General features: G+C 48.3%; 1 protein-coding gene across 1 annotated transcript in view; it reads right to left on the minus strand.

The window, feature by feature from the left end:
• Nucleotides 1–17,148, minus strand: part of LOC140403809 (cytochrome b-c1 complex subunit 2, mitochondrial-like) — a 168,019-nt gene that overhangs the window by 128,737 nt on the left and 22,134 nt on the right. Inside the window, exon 3 of the mRNA XM_072491965.1 lies at nucleotides 14,962–15,111. Within this exon, the coding sequence (XP_072348066.1) occupies nucleotides 14,962–15,111 (150 nt within the window). The remainder of the gene's footprint in view (nucleotides 1–14,961; nucleotides 15,112–17,148) is intronic.

Genomic DNA, 17,148 nt, shown 5'->3' on the forward strand with positions numbered 1-17,148 from the left:
TTAAAGTTCTGATGCGGGAAATCATTCCCCGGTACGGTATACCAGCTCAGTTAAGTTCTGATAATGGGCCTCATTTTATTGGACAGATTAACAAGGAGTTTTGCTCCCAGTTGGGCATACGCCAGCAGTTACACTGTGCTTACAGACCGCAGGCGGCCGGCTTGGTTCAGAGACACAATCAGACCCTCAAAACTAAATTTGCTAAATTAAGAGCAGACACGGGACTGACATGGACATCTCGTTTATGCAGAGGTGATGTTCTTCGATGCCCCCATATACGAGGGCATGGTATCGACTCAGGGAAGGTCATTAGGTTAACGGACACTGCAGGACTCATGAAGCAATTGCACCGGTCCCGGCGATGGGAAGGGCACATTACATGGACATTGCCTCGTTTTTGGAGTACATGTAAATTTGATTTTGGATGTGTTAAGATTGGTGCGATAAAGGTAACATCAGACCGTCAGGAGAGCGTAGGAAGAGGTTGTGAAAGAGAGGACGGGGCGTGTAAGGAGGGGAGTACAACTAGAACGTGGGTTATCAGGAGATACACTTAATTCATTTAGGGCCCAAACTGAGGAAAACCCAGGTAGTATGAATCTCTTCTACCAGATTTACCACCGCTTGTATGGCCAGGGACGGGTTGTCTGCTACCCGAACACCGCAGCGGTGTCTAGGTAATTTTCTGTTTCACCGCTTTGGGGCACTCCCCAAACGGTGGTTCATTGTCAGCATTCCGAGCCACCGCCCGAGCAAGTCACTCTTCCTTACGATCCGGGTTCAGCACCACCGGCTATTTGCCTTCCCCTTCCTCGGGATAATTCCCACTCACAGTATAATAGGCTGCAACGGTGGAGGGCGTACATACCTAGCCACTTCACTCCCAATAGGGTCTCCCGGTCGTACGAGAATTGTTTCAGCAGTGACGGGTGCGGCTGTTTGCTGGTAGAGGTGGAAACGAATATAACATGTCTGTTCCCCACCTGTACGGACAGGAGGTGCCATATCGCCCAGGCATCCGGCCAATGCGTTTGTTACAACACCACCTGCGTTCCATTGAACACCGGCCTCCGGCTCCTTTGTGGCTGGGCGAATGTCTCTCACATCACTGTTGGGACTAGGGCTTTCCGCATTGCTGGGAGGCCCGAATGGGCGTTCCAAAGCTGGATAAACTGGGCTACTGGGGGATCGCTACGCAACCGATACACTGATTGTGATGTTAGCCTGAACACAGAGCAAGGATACTACTTTTTTTAATGGCACAGCGACCAATGTTTTGTCACCCCCATTTCCCCGCCAAATTGCTATCGTGACTCTAGTCCCTACCACAGTCCCCTGCCCTTCGGCGTGGATGCTGCATAATCAGTTAGCACGCCGGGCAGTCTCAGCTGAATTCTGCGAGAACTGGAAAAAACCTCAGGTTCTCGCACCCAACCGGGGCCACTCAGCCGGGTGGGGGATTCTGAGCGTCTTGACGCTGGGAGGTGTGGGGGGTTCCTTGGCGATCAGCGATAGGAATTATTTTATTTGTGGCCTTACCATCCTGGGAAACAAAATCTTGGGAGCCCTCGGGGCAATAACCAAGGAATTGTCTCAGCTGCGGTTGTTTGCAATGCAGAACCGGTATGCTCTTGACTATCTTCTGGCCCGTGAGGGTGGGGTATGCGCCATAGTGCAGGGCAAGTGTCTCATGGGAGTTCAAGACCTCACCGCTAACATCACTAAATTTATGGATCGCAGACGGGATCGCCTGGACGGAATGCAGGATCCTGGCTCTTGGGGTAACTGGGGATTTGGAGGTTGGGAGGACTGGTTGATAAATATGGCCATGTATTTAGCAGTGGCTATTGGCTGCATCTTTGTGGGCCCAGCTATCCTTAAATGTGTGATGGGTAGAATGCGGGGTGCACTGGAACAGATAGACGCCCCAAGAATCTTGGCTGTTAGGATCCATGAGGGTGCAGCGGATGAAGAGGGGCTACAACAGGAATTGGAAATGCAGCGACGAATCTTTTTAGATGAGGTACCGTAGCTATGGAATGAATAGATAGGTTATCATGAAATGATAAAAGGAGGGAATGACGAATGTGATATGAAATAGTTACTTTAAATATATTAGTTACAGTAATGTAGATGTAGGCCGGTCTAATTCATGTTAGTTCACAGACAAAGGATTTCAGAGAGCATGGCAAGGAAGGGGGAGGGGTGTCTAGTGGATGAGGAGAAAACGATGCTGGGTAATAAGAGGCCAGGGGAAGGAATGAGAAGTGAGCCAATTAGGATGTATGGCCAGGTCAGGAGGGGTATAGAACATAGAACATAGAACGATACAGCGCAGTACAGGCCCTTCGGCCCACGATGTTGCACCAACATGGGAAGTCAAGAAACAAAAGCCATCTAACCTACATTATGCCATTATCATCCATATGCTTATCCAATAAACTTTTAAATGCCCTCAATGTTGGCGAGTTCACTACTGTTGCAGGTAGGGCATTCCACGGCCTCACCACTCTTTGCGTAAAGGACCTACCTCTGACCTCTGTCCTATATCTATTACCCCTCAGTTTAAAGCTATGTCCCCTCGTGCCAGCCATTTCCATCCGCGGGAGAAGGCTCTCACTGTCCACCCTATCTAACCCCCTGATCATTTTGTATGCCTCTATTAAGTCTCCTCTTAACCTTCTTCTCTCTAACGAAAACAACCTCAGGTCCATCAGCCTTTCCTCATAAGATTTTCCCTCCATACCAAGCAACATCCAGGTAAATCTCGTCTGCACCCGTTCCAAAGCTTCCACGTCCTTCCTATAATGAGGTGACCAGAACTGTACGCAATACTCCAAATGCGGCCGTACCAGAGTTTTGTACAGCTGCAACATGACCTCATGACTCCAGAACTCAATCCCTCGACCAATAAAGGCCAACACTCCATAGGCCTTCTTCACAACCCTATCAACCTGGGTGGCAACTTTCAGGGATCTATGTACATGGACACCGAGATCCCTCTGCTCATCCACAACTTCCAAGAATTTTACCATTAGCCAAATATTCCGCATTCCTGTTATTCCTTCCAAAGTGAATCACCTCACACTTCTCTACATTAAACTCCATTTGCCACCTCTCAGCCTAGCTCTGCAGCTTATCTATGTCCCTTTGTAACCTGCAACATCCTTCCGCACTGTCGACAACACCACCGACTTTAGTGTCGTCTGCAAATTTACTCACCCACCATTCTGCGCCCTCCTCTAGGTCATTTATAAAAATGACAAACAGCAACGGCCCCAGAACAGATCCTTGTGGTACGCCACTTGTAACTGAACTCCATTCTGAACATTTCCCATCAACCACCACCCTCTGTCTTCTTTCAGCTAGCCAATTTCAGATCCACATCTCTAAATCACCCTCAATCCCCAGCCTCCGTATTTTCTGCAATAGCCTACCGTGGAGAACCTTATCAAACGCTTTGCTGAAATCCATAGACACCACATCAACTGCTCTACCCTCGTCTACCTGTTCAGTCACCTTCTCAAAGAACTCAATAAGGTTTGTGAGGCATGACCTACCCTTCACAAAGCCATGCTGACTATCCCTAATCATATTATTCCTATCTAGATGATTATAAATCTTGTCTCTTATAATCCCCTCCAAGACTTTACCCACTACAGACGTGAGGCTCACCGGTCTATAGTTGCCGGGGTTGTCTCTGCTCCCCTTTTTGAACAAAGGGACCACATTTGCTATCCTCCAGTCCTCTGGCACTATTCCTGTAGCCAATGATGACATAAAAATCAAAGCCAAAGGCTCAGCAATCTCTTCCCTGGCCTCCCAGAGAATCCTAGGATAAATCCCATGAGGCCCCGGGGACGTATCTATTTTTAGCCTGTCCAGAATTGCCAACACCTCTTCCCTACGTACCTCAATGCCATCTATTCTATTAGCCTGGGTCTCAGCATTCTCCTCCACAACATTCTCTTTTTCCTGAGAAAATACTGACGAAAAATATTCATTTAGTATCTCGCCTATCTCTTCAGACTCCACACACAACTTCCCATCCCTGTCATTGACTGGCCCTACTCTTACCCGAGTCATTCTTTTATTCCTGACATACCTAGAGAAAGCTTTTGGGTTTTCCTTGATCCTACCTGCCAAATACTTCTCATGTCCCCTCCTTGCTCGTCTTAGCTCTCTCTTTAGATCCTTCCTCGCTACCTTGTAACTATCCATCGCCCCAACTGAAACTTCACACCTCATCTTCACATAGGCCTCCTTCTTCCTCTTAACAAGAGATTCCACTTCTTTGGTAAACCACGGTTCCCTCGCTCGACGCCTTCCTCCCTGCCTGACCGGTACGTACTTATCAAGAACATGCAGTAGCTGATCCTTGAACAAGCTCCACATATCCAGTGTGCCCAACACTTGCAGCCTACTTCTCCAACCAAGTCATGTCTAATGGCATCATAATTGCCGTTCCCCCAGCTATAACTCTTGCCCTGCGGTGTATACTTATCCCTTTCCATCACTAACGTAAACGTCACCAAATTGTGGTCACTGTCCCCAAAGTGCTCACTTACCTCCAAATCTAACACCTGGCCTGGTTCATTACCCAAAACCAAATCCAATGTGGCCTCTCCTCTTGTTGGCCTGTCAACATATTGTGTCAGGAAACCCTCCTGCACACATTGTACAAAAAACGACCCATCTAATGTACTCGAACTATATCTTTTCCAGTCAATATTTGGAAAGTTAAAGTCTCCCATAATAACTACCCTGTTACTTTCGCTCTTCTCCAGAATCATCTTCGCCATCCTTTCCTCTACATCCCTAGAACTATTTGGAGGCCTATAGAAAACTCCCAACAGGGTGACCTCTCCTTTCCTGTTTCTAACCTCAGCCCATACTACCTCGGAAGAAGAGTCCCCATCTAGCATCCTCTCCGCCACCGTAATACTGTTCTTGACTAGCAGCGCCACACCTCCCCCTCTTTTGCCTCCTTCTCTGAGCTTACTAAAACACCTAAACCCCGGAACCTGCAACAACCATTCCTGTCCCTGCTCTATCCATGTCTCCGAAATGGCCACAACATCGAAGTCCCAGGTACCAACCCATGCTGCCAGTTCCCCTACCTTATTTCGTATACTCCTGGCATTGAAGTAGACACACTTCAAACCACCTACCTGAACACTGGCCCCCTCCTGCAATGTCAAATCTGTGCTCCTGACTTCTATACTCTCAATCTCCCGTACCCTAAAACTACAATCCAGGTTCCCATGCCCCTGCTGCATTAGTTTAAACCCCCCCCAAAGAGCACTAACAAATCTCCCCCCCAGGATATTTGTGCCCCTCAGGTTCAGATGTAGACCATCCTGTCTGTAGAGGTCCCACCTTCCCCAGAAAGAGCCCCAGTTATCCAGAAATCTGAATCCCTCCCGCCTGCACCATCCCTGTAGCCATGTGTTTGATTGCTCTCTCTCCCTATTCCTCATCTCATTATCACGTGGCACGGGCAACAACCCAGAGATAACAACTCTGTTTGTTCTCGTTCTGAGCTTCCATCCTAGCTCCCTGAAAGCCTGCCTGACATCCTTGTCCCCTTTCCTACCTATGTCATTAGTGCCAATGTGGACCACGACTTGGGGCTGCTCCCCCTCCCCCTTAAGGACCCGGAAAACACAATCCGAGACATCACGTACCCTTGCACCTGGGAGGCAACATACCAAACGTCAGTCTCTCTCGCTCCCACAAAATCTCCTATCTGTGCTCCTGACTATCGAGTCCCCAATTAAGAACAAAGAACAAAGAACAAAGAAATGTACAGCACAGGAACAGGCCCTTCGGCCTTCCAAGCCCGTGCTGACCATGCTGCCCGACTAAACTACAATCTTCTACACTTCCTGGGTCCGTATCCCTCTATTCCCATTCCCATCCCACAAGGCAGCACGGTGGCCTTGTGGATAACACAATTGCTTCACAGCTCCAGGGTCCCAGGTTCGATTCCGGCTTGGGTCACTGTCTGTGCGGAGTCTGCACATCCTCCCCGTGTGTACGTGGGTTTCCTCCGGGCGCTCCGGTTTCGTCCCACAGTCCAAAGATGTGCAGGTTAGGTGGATTGGCCATGATAAATTGCCCTTAGTGTCCAAAATTGCCCTTAGTGTTGGGTGGGATTACTGGGTTATGGGGATAGGTTGGCGGTGTTGACCTTGGGTAGGGTGCTCTTTCCAAGAGCCGGTGCAGACTCGATGGGCCGAATGGCCTCCTTCTGCACTGTAAATTCTATGATAATCTATGATAATCTATTCATGTATTTGTCAAGATGCCCCTTAAATGTCACTATCGTCCCTGCTTCCACCACCTCCTCCGGGAGCGAGTTCCAGGCACCCATTACTAATGCTCTGCTCCTCTCCCCCCTTCCCTTCTGAGCAACAGGGACAGACTCCGTGCCAGAGGCCCATACCCCATGGCTTACCCCTGGTAAGTCCCCCCCCCACAAGTATCCAAAGCGGTATACTTGTTACTCAGGGGAACGACCGCAGGGGGTCCCTGCACTGACTGTTTTTTCCCAGTCCCTCTTACAGTTACCCATCTATCTCCAATCTTTGGTGTAACAAATTCCCTGAAGCTGCTATCTATGACCCCCTCTGCCTCCCGAATGATCCGAAGTTCATCCAACTCCAGCTCCAGTTCCCTAACTCGGTCTTGGAGGAGCTGGAGATGGCAGCACTTCCTGCAGGTAAAATCAGCAGGGACACTAACGGCATCCCTCACCTCAAACATCCTGCAGGAGGAACATTGCACTCCCTTCCCTGCCATCCCTCTAACTTCCAACCAAGATCTGGTTAATAAATAAATTTTAAAAATAATAATAATATAATATGGCACTTACCTCACACCAATGGGTCTTATTATTAGGTTAGAGGAGGAGGGCGGGTGGGAGAGTGTCTCGGGTTTCCTCTCCACCAGAATTCATTTGTTGGGGGGGGGGCCTTCCCAGAAGTCCGCGGGTCGAACTTCCGGTTCCCGCCTTGTATAAAAAAAATAATTTAAAAATGAAACAGAAAAGAACAGAAATGGGACCAGGTAAGTGTTTTTAAATCAAATACTCACCTCCCGACAGGCCTCTGCACTCCGCTCCCGCCGAAATTCTAAGGGCTGCTCCTGCAAGGTATAGGATGACCTATGGGAATCGTGTATGTGAAACGTGATGCCATTTGAATGTGTTTGTAGAGATTCCTTTGTCTCCAACAGCACTCGATTCTGAAGACCTAGGAGACTGCTTGTGTTCTTGGTTTTTGTGAAACGAGTCAGACTTGCAAGTTGGGTAAAAATAAATAATACTATGCCTACAAATCCATCTCGAGTTTTATTGAGGCCAGACTGATGGGTAAAGAATTTAATATTGTCATCTCCAGTTGCAACCCGTCCTTTTATATAGGTCACACCTGCCCGGGAAGAGTTCCCAGTGGTCCAGATAACGGAAACCCTCCCTCCTACACCAGCTGTTTAGCCACGTGTTTAGCTGCTCTATCTTCCTATTTCTAGCCTCACTGGCACGTGGCACAGGGAGTAATCCCAAGATTACAACCCTAGAGGTCCTGTCTTTTAACTTTCTGCCCAGCTCCCTGAACTCCTGCTGCAGGACCTCATGCCCCTTCCTGCCTATGTCGTTAGTACCAATATGTACAATGACCTCTGCCTGTTTTCCCTCCCCCTTCAGGATGCCGTCTACCCGTTCGGAGACATCCTGGACCCTGGCACCAGTGAGGCAACATACCATCCTGGAGTCTCTTTCACATCCACAGAAGCGCCTATCTGTGCCCCTGACTATAGAGTCCTCTGTGACTATTGCTCTTCTGCGCTTTGACCCTCCCTTCTGAACATCAGAGCCTGCCGTGGTGCCACTGCTCTGGCTGCTGCTGTTTTCCCCTGATAGGCTATTCCCCCCCGACAGTATCCAAAGGGGTATATGTGTTCGAGAGGGGGACAACCACAGGGGATTCCTGCACTGACTGCCTGCCCTTTCTGGTGGTCACCCATTTCTCTGCCTACACCTTGGGTGTGACCACATTTATAGAACTGCTATCTATGATGCTTTCCGCCACCTGCATGCTCCTAAGTGCATCCAATTGCTGCTCCAACCGAACCATGCGGTCTGTGAGGAGCTCCAGTTGGGTGCACTTTCTGCAGATGAAGCCATCCGGGACGCTGGAAGCCTCCCGGACCTGCCACATCTCACAGTCAGAGCACTGCACCCCTCTAACTGACATTGCGTCAATTAATTAGTAAATTAAATTTAAAAGTTTTAAAAAAAAAGTTACTGTTAACTATATGTTTCCTAGCACTAGATTTCTACTATAAATGTGAAAGCTAAATACAGTACTCTCCGATCTCTGGCTTAGATACCCCTCGAAATTATAATTAAGTAATTATGTTTAATTAGTTTACCAATGATTTTTTTAATTTAGTGTAGATTCCCAACCAGCCAATCGGGTCACAGCTTTTCTGTGATGTCACTTCAGTCCGTCCCCCCGCACACACACACAATTTGAAAAGATAATAAAAGTAAAAATGAGTAAAAATCACTTACTTACCTTCCGAGGGTCTCAGACGCTCTCTGGTTCTCTCCCTGCAGATTAAAAGTTACAGGCCAGAAGAAAGAGAGTGAACGAAACAGTAGGGAAAAAGCACCTTCTCCCACTCTGCACCGAATTACCTCATTGCACCAAATTATCAAGTTCCAAATTCCCACTCTGGATGTGTCTCACTCAGGCGGTGTCTCTTTGACCTGCGCAACGCTTACTGAGTGCGCTTTCTGTCTGTCTTTTATACAGACTTTAGCTGACCAGGATGACTCACACTACTTAAACTTCAAAGAGAAGAATACAATGTGTACCTTTGTGCCCCTAAACAGGCCTCAGGTGACTGACAGATAACTGCCTCTCAGCAATTAGGGTGGGGGCAGCTTCAGCCAATCAGACACTAATCTACACATTGCACTTTTGACTGAAAAACAGCAGAATTAGACTTACCACTTACCTTTCCTGATTACCTCACTGCACCAAATTACCAAGTTCCAAATTCCCACTCTGGCTGTTTTTCTTTGACCTGCGCAATGTTTGTAAGGAACACGGTATCCACGTCCACAGGATACATCCCCCACACCCTCATGACCGGACGCCCCATGAAAGGGACAGAGTATTTATTAGGACTGGATTTAGCCAGCCCCGCAGTCACAGCCCTCATGCATAAAAATGCTGAACAACAATTGATAGAGAACATAAAGGCAGCCCAGCTCGCAGCAGCTGTGAGACATGGAACCAGGAAGAAACAGAGCAAGGCTTGTTTTGACAAAACAGTACACGCCACTGAGTTTGCAGTAGGGCAGCAAGTGATGCTTTCTCTATACAACCCCAGTTCATTCCTTTCCCCGAAATTCTCCGGACCGTACTCCATTTCGGACAAAGTCAGCCCCTCGGTATACATAACCCAATGGCAAGTCTGCATGGTTTCACATAAACCAGCTCAAGGCTCGCAGAATAGCCACACGCACCACATCCTGCTCGCAGCAGCAGACGAGCATGCCCCGCCCACAGATGACGTATTCCTACCCTCCCCCAACCAGTCCAGCCCATCCTCAGACACGACTACAACTCCACCCCCAGAGGCACGACTCCGCCTCTCCCTTCCTTCAACCAGCAGCGACAGCGAGAGTGATAGCGATCACGATGACGATAGCCACAGCACACCACGTTCCGATTATCCCCCTGTACCAGGTCACACTCCCAGCGATTCCGTGCATGATTCCACTGACCCCTTCGAGATTACATATATCAAAGCCCCTGACCCAGACCCACCGCCCGACGATTACGGATTGAAACCTAATTCCAACCTCGACACACGATTCTGGCACCGAGACAATTCGTTCAGGCACATCCGGAATGATGAGATGGACCCCAATTCGCCCCAAGCAGCTTTAGCACGGTTACTACAGACAAGAGTTTGGCAGCCAGGAGATGATGACTTAGAGTCTGACTCCCACCAAACGAATCCCTTTGCGACTCTGTTCGCTATTCAGCAGTGAGGTGTCCAGGTGAGGAAAAAAAAGGAACCGATGGAGAGATACATAGAACAATACAGCGCAGTACAGGCCCTTCGGCCCACGATGTTGCACCGAAACAAAAGCCATCTAACCTACACTATGCCATTATCTTCCATATGTTTATCCAATAAACTTTTAAATGCCCTCAATGTTGGCGAGTTCACCACTGTAGCAGGTAGGGCATTCCACGGCCTCACTACTCTTTGCGTAAAGAACCTACCTCTGACCTCTGTCCTATATCTATTACCCCTCAGTTTAAAGCTATGTCCCCTCGTGCCAGCCATTTCCATCCGCGGGAGAAGGCTCTCACTGTCCACCCTATCTAACCCCCTGATCATTTTGTATGCCTCTATTAAGTCTCCTCTTAACCTTCTTCTCTCCAACGAAAACAACCTCAAGTCCATCAGCCTTTCCTCATAAGATTTTCCCTCCATACCAGGCAACATCCTGGTAAATCTCCTCTGCACCCGCTCCAAAGCCTCCACGTCCTTCCTATAATGAGGTGACCAGAACTGTACGCAATACTCCAAATGCGGCCGTACCAGAGTTCTGTACAGCTGCAACATGACCTCCTGACTCCGGAACTCAATCCCTCTACCAATAAAGGCCAACACTCCATAGGCCTTCTTCACAACCCTATCAACCTGTGTACAGTGTCCTTTCTGATGGAACCTGCACCATGTTTGGTCGTCAGTGCTGTTAAGTGTTGTTTATAAACTTGAAACTTTTCACGGCCCCATGTCACCACTCCTTTAACGCCCCCTGGCGGTTAATGGAACAAGTTTGTACCACCCCTGTTGACAGTGAGGACGTAAAGATCATTGCCAACGGCTCTGCAATTTCATCTCTTGCTTCCCATAGAATCCTTGGATATATCCCGTCAGGCCCGGGGGACTTGTCTATCCTCAAGTTTTTCAAAATGTCCAACACATCTTCCTTCCTAACAAGTATTTCCTTGAGCTTACCAATCTGTTTCACACTGTCCTCTCCAACAATATCGCCCCTCTCATTTGTAAATACAGAAGAAAAGTACTCGTTCAAGACCTCTCCTATCTCTTCAGACTCAATACACAATCTCCCGCTACTGTCCTTGATCGGACCTACCCTCGCTCTAGTCATTCTCATATTTCTCACATATGTGTAAAAGGCCTTGGGGTTTTCCTTGATCCTACCCGCCAAAGATTGTTCATGCCCTCTCTTAGTTCTCTTAATCCCTTTCTTCAGCTCCTTCCTGGCTATCTTGTATCCCTCCAATGCCCTGTCTGAACCTTGTTTCCTCAGCCTTACATAAGTCTCCTTTTTCTTCTTAACAAGACATTCAACCTCTCTTGTCAACCATGGTTCCCTCACTCGACCATCTCTTCCCTGCCTGACAGGGACATACATATCAAGGACACGTAGTACCTGTTCCTTGAACAAGTTCCACATTTCACTTGTGTCCTTCCCTGACAGCCTATGTTCCCAACTTATGCACTTCAATTCTTGTCTGACAACATCGTATTTACCCTTCCCCCAATTGTAAACCTTGCCCTGTTGCACGCACCTATCCCTCTCCATTACTAAAGTGAAAGTCACAGAATTGTGGTCACTATCTCCAAAATGCTCCCCCACTAACAAATCTATCACTTGCCCTGGTTCATTACCAAGTACTAAATCCAATATTGCCCCTCCTCTGGTCGGACAATCTACATACTGTGTTAGAAAAGCTTCCTGGACACACTGCACAAACACCACCCTATCCAAACTATTTGATCTAAAGAGTTTCCACTCAATATTTGGGAAGTTAAAGTCACCCATGACTACTACCCTGTGACTCCTGCACCTTTCCAAAATCTGTTTCCCAATCTGTTCCTCCACATCTCTGCTACTATTGGGGGGCCTATAGAAAACGCCTAACAAGGTGACTGCTCCTTTCCTATTTCTGACTTCAACCCATACTACCTCAGTAGGGTGATACTCCTCGAACTGCCTTTCTGCAGCTGTGATACTATCTCTAATTAACAATGCCACCCCCCACCCCCACCTCTTTTACCACCCTCCCTAATCTTATTGAAACATCTATAACCAGGGACCTCCAACAACCATTTCTGCCCCTCTTCTATCCAAGTTTCCGTGATGGCCACCACATCGTAGTCCCAAGTACCGATCCATGCCTTAAGTTCACCCACCTTATTCCTGATGCTTCTTGCGTTGAAGTATACACACTACAACCCATCTCCGTGCCTGCAAGTACTCTCCTTTGTCAGTGTTCCCTTCCCCACTGCCTCATTACACGCTTTGGCGTCCTGAATATCGGCTACCTTAGTTGCTGGACTACAAATCCGGTTCCCATTCCCCTGCCAAATTAGTTTACACCCTCCCGAAGAGTACTAGAAAACCTCCGTCGCAGGATATTGGTGCCCCTCTGGTTCAGATGCAACCCGTCCTGCTTGTACAGGTCCCACCTTCTCCAGAATACGCTCCAATTATCCAAATACCTGCCGGCCTCCCTCCTACACCATTCCTGCAGCCACGTGTTCAGCTGCACTATCTCCCATATGAGGGAGTTGAAGGGTGGGTCAGTAAATTTGCAGACGATACGAAGATTGGTGGAGTTGTGGATAGTAAGGAGGGCTGTTGTCGGCTGCAAAGAGACATAGATAGGATGCAGAGCTGGGCTGAGAAGTGGCAGATGGAGTTTAACCCTGAAAAGTGTGAGGTTGTCCATTTTGGAAGGACAAATATGAATGCGGAATACAGGGTTAACGGTAGAGTTCTTGGCAATGTGGAGGAGCAGAGAGATCTTGGGGTCTATGTTCATACATCTTTGAAAGTTGCCATTCAAGTGGATAGAGCTGTGAAGAAGGCCTATGGTGTGCTCGCGTTCATTAACAGAGGGATTGAATTTAAGAGCCGTGAGGTGATGATGCAGCTGTACAAAACTTTGGTAAGGCCACATTTGGAGTACTGTGTACAGTTCTGGTCGCCTCATTTTAGGAAGGATGTGGAAGCTTTGGAAAAGGTGCAAAGAAGATTTACCAGGATGTTGCCTGGAATGGAGAATAGGTCTTACGAGGAAAGGTTGAGGGTGCAAGGCCTTTTCTCATTAGAACGGAGAAGGATGAGGGGCGTCTTGATAGAGGTTTATAAGATGATTAGGGGAATAGATAGAGTAGACAGTCAGAGATTTTTTCCCCGGGTGGAACAAACCATTACAAGGGGACATAAATTTAAGGTGAAAGGTGGAAGATATAGGAGGGATATCAGAGGTAGGTTCTTTACCCAGAGAGTAGTGGGGGCATGGAATGCACTGCCTGTGGAAGTAGTTGAGTCGGAAACATTAGGGACCTTCAAGCAGCTATTGGATAGGTACATGGATTACGGTAAAATGATATAGTGCAGATTTATTTGTTCTAAAGGGCAGCACGGTAGCATTGTGGATAGCACAATTGCTTCACAGCTCCAGGGTCCCAGGTTCGATTCCAGCTTGGGTCACTGTCTGTGCGGAGTCTGCACGTCCTCCGGCACCCTCATAGTTATTCCTCTGTTGATGGCGGCAGGTATCGGTCTGGGCCGACTTCCCCAGAGGCGAATACACTGTTTTACCTGCAGCTGTCCGTTTGAGTCCTGTTGGCTGATTTTCCCATCGGCCTCTTCCGTTCGCCATTTGAAATCGGGGTTCTAATTGGGAGTCAGCCATTTTACATGGCTACACCTACCACTGACGTAAGGCTCACCGGCCTGTAGTTCCCGGGATTATCCTTGCTACCCTTCTTGAACAGAGGAACAACATTGGCTATTCTCCAGTCCTCCGGGACATCACCTGAAGACAGTGAGGATCCAAATATTTCTGTCAAGGCCTCAGCAATTTCCTCTCCAGCCTCCTTCAGTATTCTTGGGTAGATCCCATCAGGCCCTGGGGACTTATCTACCTTAATATTTTTCAAGACGCCCAACACCTCGTCTTTTTGGATCTCAATGTGACCCAGGCTATCTACACACCCTTCTCCAGACTCAACATCCACCAATTCCTTCTCTTTAGTGAATACTGATGCAAAGTATTCATTTGGTACCTTGCCCATTTCCTCTGGCTCCACACATAGATTCCCTTGCCTATCCTTCAGTGGGCCAACCCTTTCCCTGGCTACCCTCTTGCTTTATAAATACGTGTAAAAAGCCTTGGGATTTTCCTTAACCCTATTTGCCAATGACCTTTTGTGACCCCTTCTCGCCCTCCTGACTCCTTGCTTAAGTTCCTTCCTACTTTCCTTATATTCCACGCAGGCTTCGTCTGTTCCCAACCTTTTAGCCCTGACAAATGCCTCCTTTTTCTTTTTGACGAGGCCTACAATATCTCTCTTATCCAAGGTTCCTGCAATTTGCCGTATTTATCCTTCTTCCTGACAGGAGCATGCCGGTCCTGAATTCCTTCCAACTGACATTTGTCAGCCTCCCACGTGTCAGATGTTGATTTACCCTCAAACATCCTCCCCCAATCTAGGTTCTTCAGTTCCCACCTAATATTGTTATAATTAGCCTTCCCCCAATTTAGCAGATTCTAGGACCACTCTTATCCTTGTCCACCAGCACTTTAAAACTTACTGAATTGTGGATGAGAAAATATCCGCCCTGATTGAATGGTGCAGCAGACTCAATGGGCCGAGTGGCCTAATTGTGTTTCTATATCTGATGGTCTGATGGTAAAATGCCAGCCTCCATGTGTGGTATTATGAATGTCAACTCAGTCTGCTCCCACTCACACTGGTGTTACACAGCCCATGGTGCAATCCCCTTGTACACCTCAGCCCCAGAACGGCAAGGTTGGCTTGAACAGCGAGGACACAGCCTGAAATTCCTCACACCCACCTTGTGTTGCAAAGAAGGCTACTCACCATGTTGGACGCCACCCTGAGGCAGTGTGTGATGCCCAGGTCCCCAGGGCCTTCGTATCTGCTCCCAGCTTTCACAAAGATGCCCACTTTGGACACTGGACTGTGGTTCTCCAGGGAAGCGATCACAAGCCCATTGCGAAGCTGACTTATCTGGGAAGGGAGATAAAGCACTCAGTAGAATTAGCCGAGGGATTAACCTCACTTGCACTGTTTCTATTCAGCTGAGCTTCTCTCTACCTTCTGGGGAATGAGTTGCAATAATGACCAGACACTCAGTGAAAAAGAGGGAACGGCTCAAACTGGGGGTAAGATCAATTTGCGATGAGGTAGAGAAAGTTGTCATCATCACATACGACTCATTGAAGTAACATTTCAGGAGGACCCCGTCAGGAACCATAGTGCCATAAAATATGAGAACCAAGTTCAAAGCCACCAGACCCCCGGCTCCCACCAGTGTCAGTCAACACCGTTTATTTGCCACCTCCTCTGGCACGGTTATTAATCCCCCACTTTCTTCTTCTGTTCCAAGTTCTTCTCTTAGAATTTGAGTTCTTCATGGAGTCGATACAGGTTTTTAAAGAATCGTGGTTCACAGCTCATCAGGAGTCTGCATGAGGGCACTTTTATACCGCTAAGTTCAAAAGGTCCCTCTCATGACCCCTATGCCAAGTTCACCCCCCACCCCCCCATCCACACCGTATATCCCCTAAGCCAGTCTCTGTCCTTCCACCCACCCTCATGCCAAGCTCTGGCAATTCCATACCAATTGAACTCATTATGTGTGTTTGACTGAAATCCCAGACATCCATTAGAATATCAGAACACCTGCTTCCCAGAAAAAAACTGATTGATTGACACCACAGGCTCTCTGACTGCAGTTAATTTCACTATGTATGTTCTAAAAATCAAGTGGTTTTTTTCACTGCCTGAAAGGGTGGTAGAAACCGGAACCCTCACAATTTTTAAGTAGTATTTCGATGAAATGCCATAGCATACAAGGCTATGGGCCAAGGGCTGGAAGATGGGATTAGAATAGATAGGTGCTTGATGGCCAGCACGGACGTGATGGACGGAAGGGCCTCTTTCCGTGCTGTAAAACTCTACGGTTTTGGAAACACCGAAAGACATGAATGATTGAAACTTCTATTAACTTGCCGTCCAGAACAGTTTTCTCCACAGGGATTACACTATTTCCAAAGCTTTTTTTATGTATTCCATTTTACATTGGGGTGTTCATTGCTTCTAGAACGTGTGCAGTGGGTCACTTAGAACAGAAGCAACGGAGTGTCTGCTTTGGCACTTTCTCCAATGCTGGGTGGGCCGACCTGGGAATTTTCTCAACTCTCCACCAGCAGAGAGGATGGACACCCAGGGCAAAATTGCTGTTTAATCCTTCCACCAAAAGAACAAAGAACAGAGAACAAAGAAATATACAGCACAGGAACAGGCCCTTCGGCCCTCCAAGCCCGTGCCGACCATACTGCCCGACTAAACTACAATCTTCTACACTTCCTGGGTCCGTATCCCTCTATTCCCATCCTATTCATGTATTTGTCAAGATGCCCCTTAAATGTCACTATTTCCTTGTTTTCTATCATTAATTCCCCAGACTCATAGAATCACAGAACCCCTACAGGACAGAAAGAGGCCATTCGGCCCATCGAGTCTGCACTGACTCTTCGAAAGAGCATCCAACTCCCTGCCCTGAACCCCAGCCTGAGGGACAATTTTTATCACGGCCAATCCACCTAATCTGCACATCTTTGGACTGTGGGAGGAAACCGGAGCACCCGGAGGAAACCCACGCAGACACGGGGAGGATGTGCAGACTCCGCACAGACAGTGACCCAAGCCGGAATCGAACCTGGGTCCCTGGAGCTGTGAGGCAGCAGTGCTAAGCACTATGCTACCTTGCTGCCCACTCTCTGGAGGACCAACACTCTTTTTAAATACCCGGAGACACTGTTTTTGCATTTCTAGCTCGCTTTCTCTCATGTTCGCCACAGTGGAGACCGTGGCGAAGGCAGAAGGAAAAGAGTGCCCCCACGGCACAGGCCCGCCCGCGGATCGGTGGGCCCCGATCGCGGGCCAGGCCACCGTGGGGGCACACCCCGGGGCCCGATCGCCCCACGCCCCCCCCAGGACCCCGGAGCCCGCCCGCGCCGCCTTGTCCCGCCGTTCGAAAGG

The sequence above is a fragment of the Scyliorhinus torazame genome, chromosome 29, assembly GCF_047496885.1.
Source record: "Scyliorhinus torazame isolate Kashiwa2021f chromosome 29, sScyTor2.1, whole genome shotgun sequence".
In the NCBI taxonomy this organism is placed as follows: Eukaryota; Metazoa; Chordata; class Chondrichthyes; order Carcharhiniformes; family Scyliorhinidae; genus Scyliorhinus; species Scyliorhinus torazame.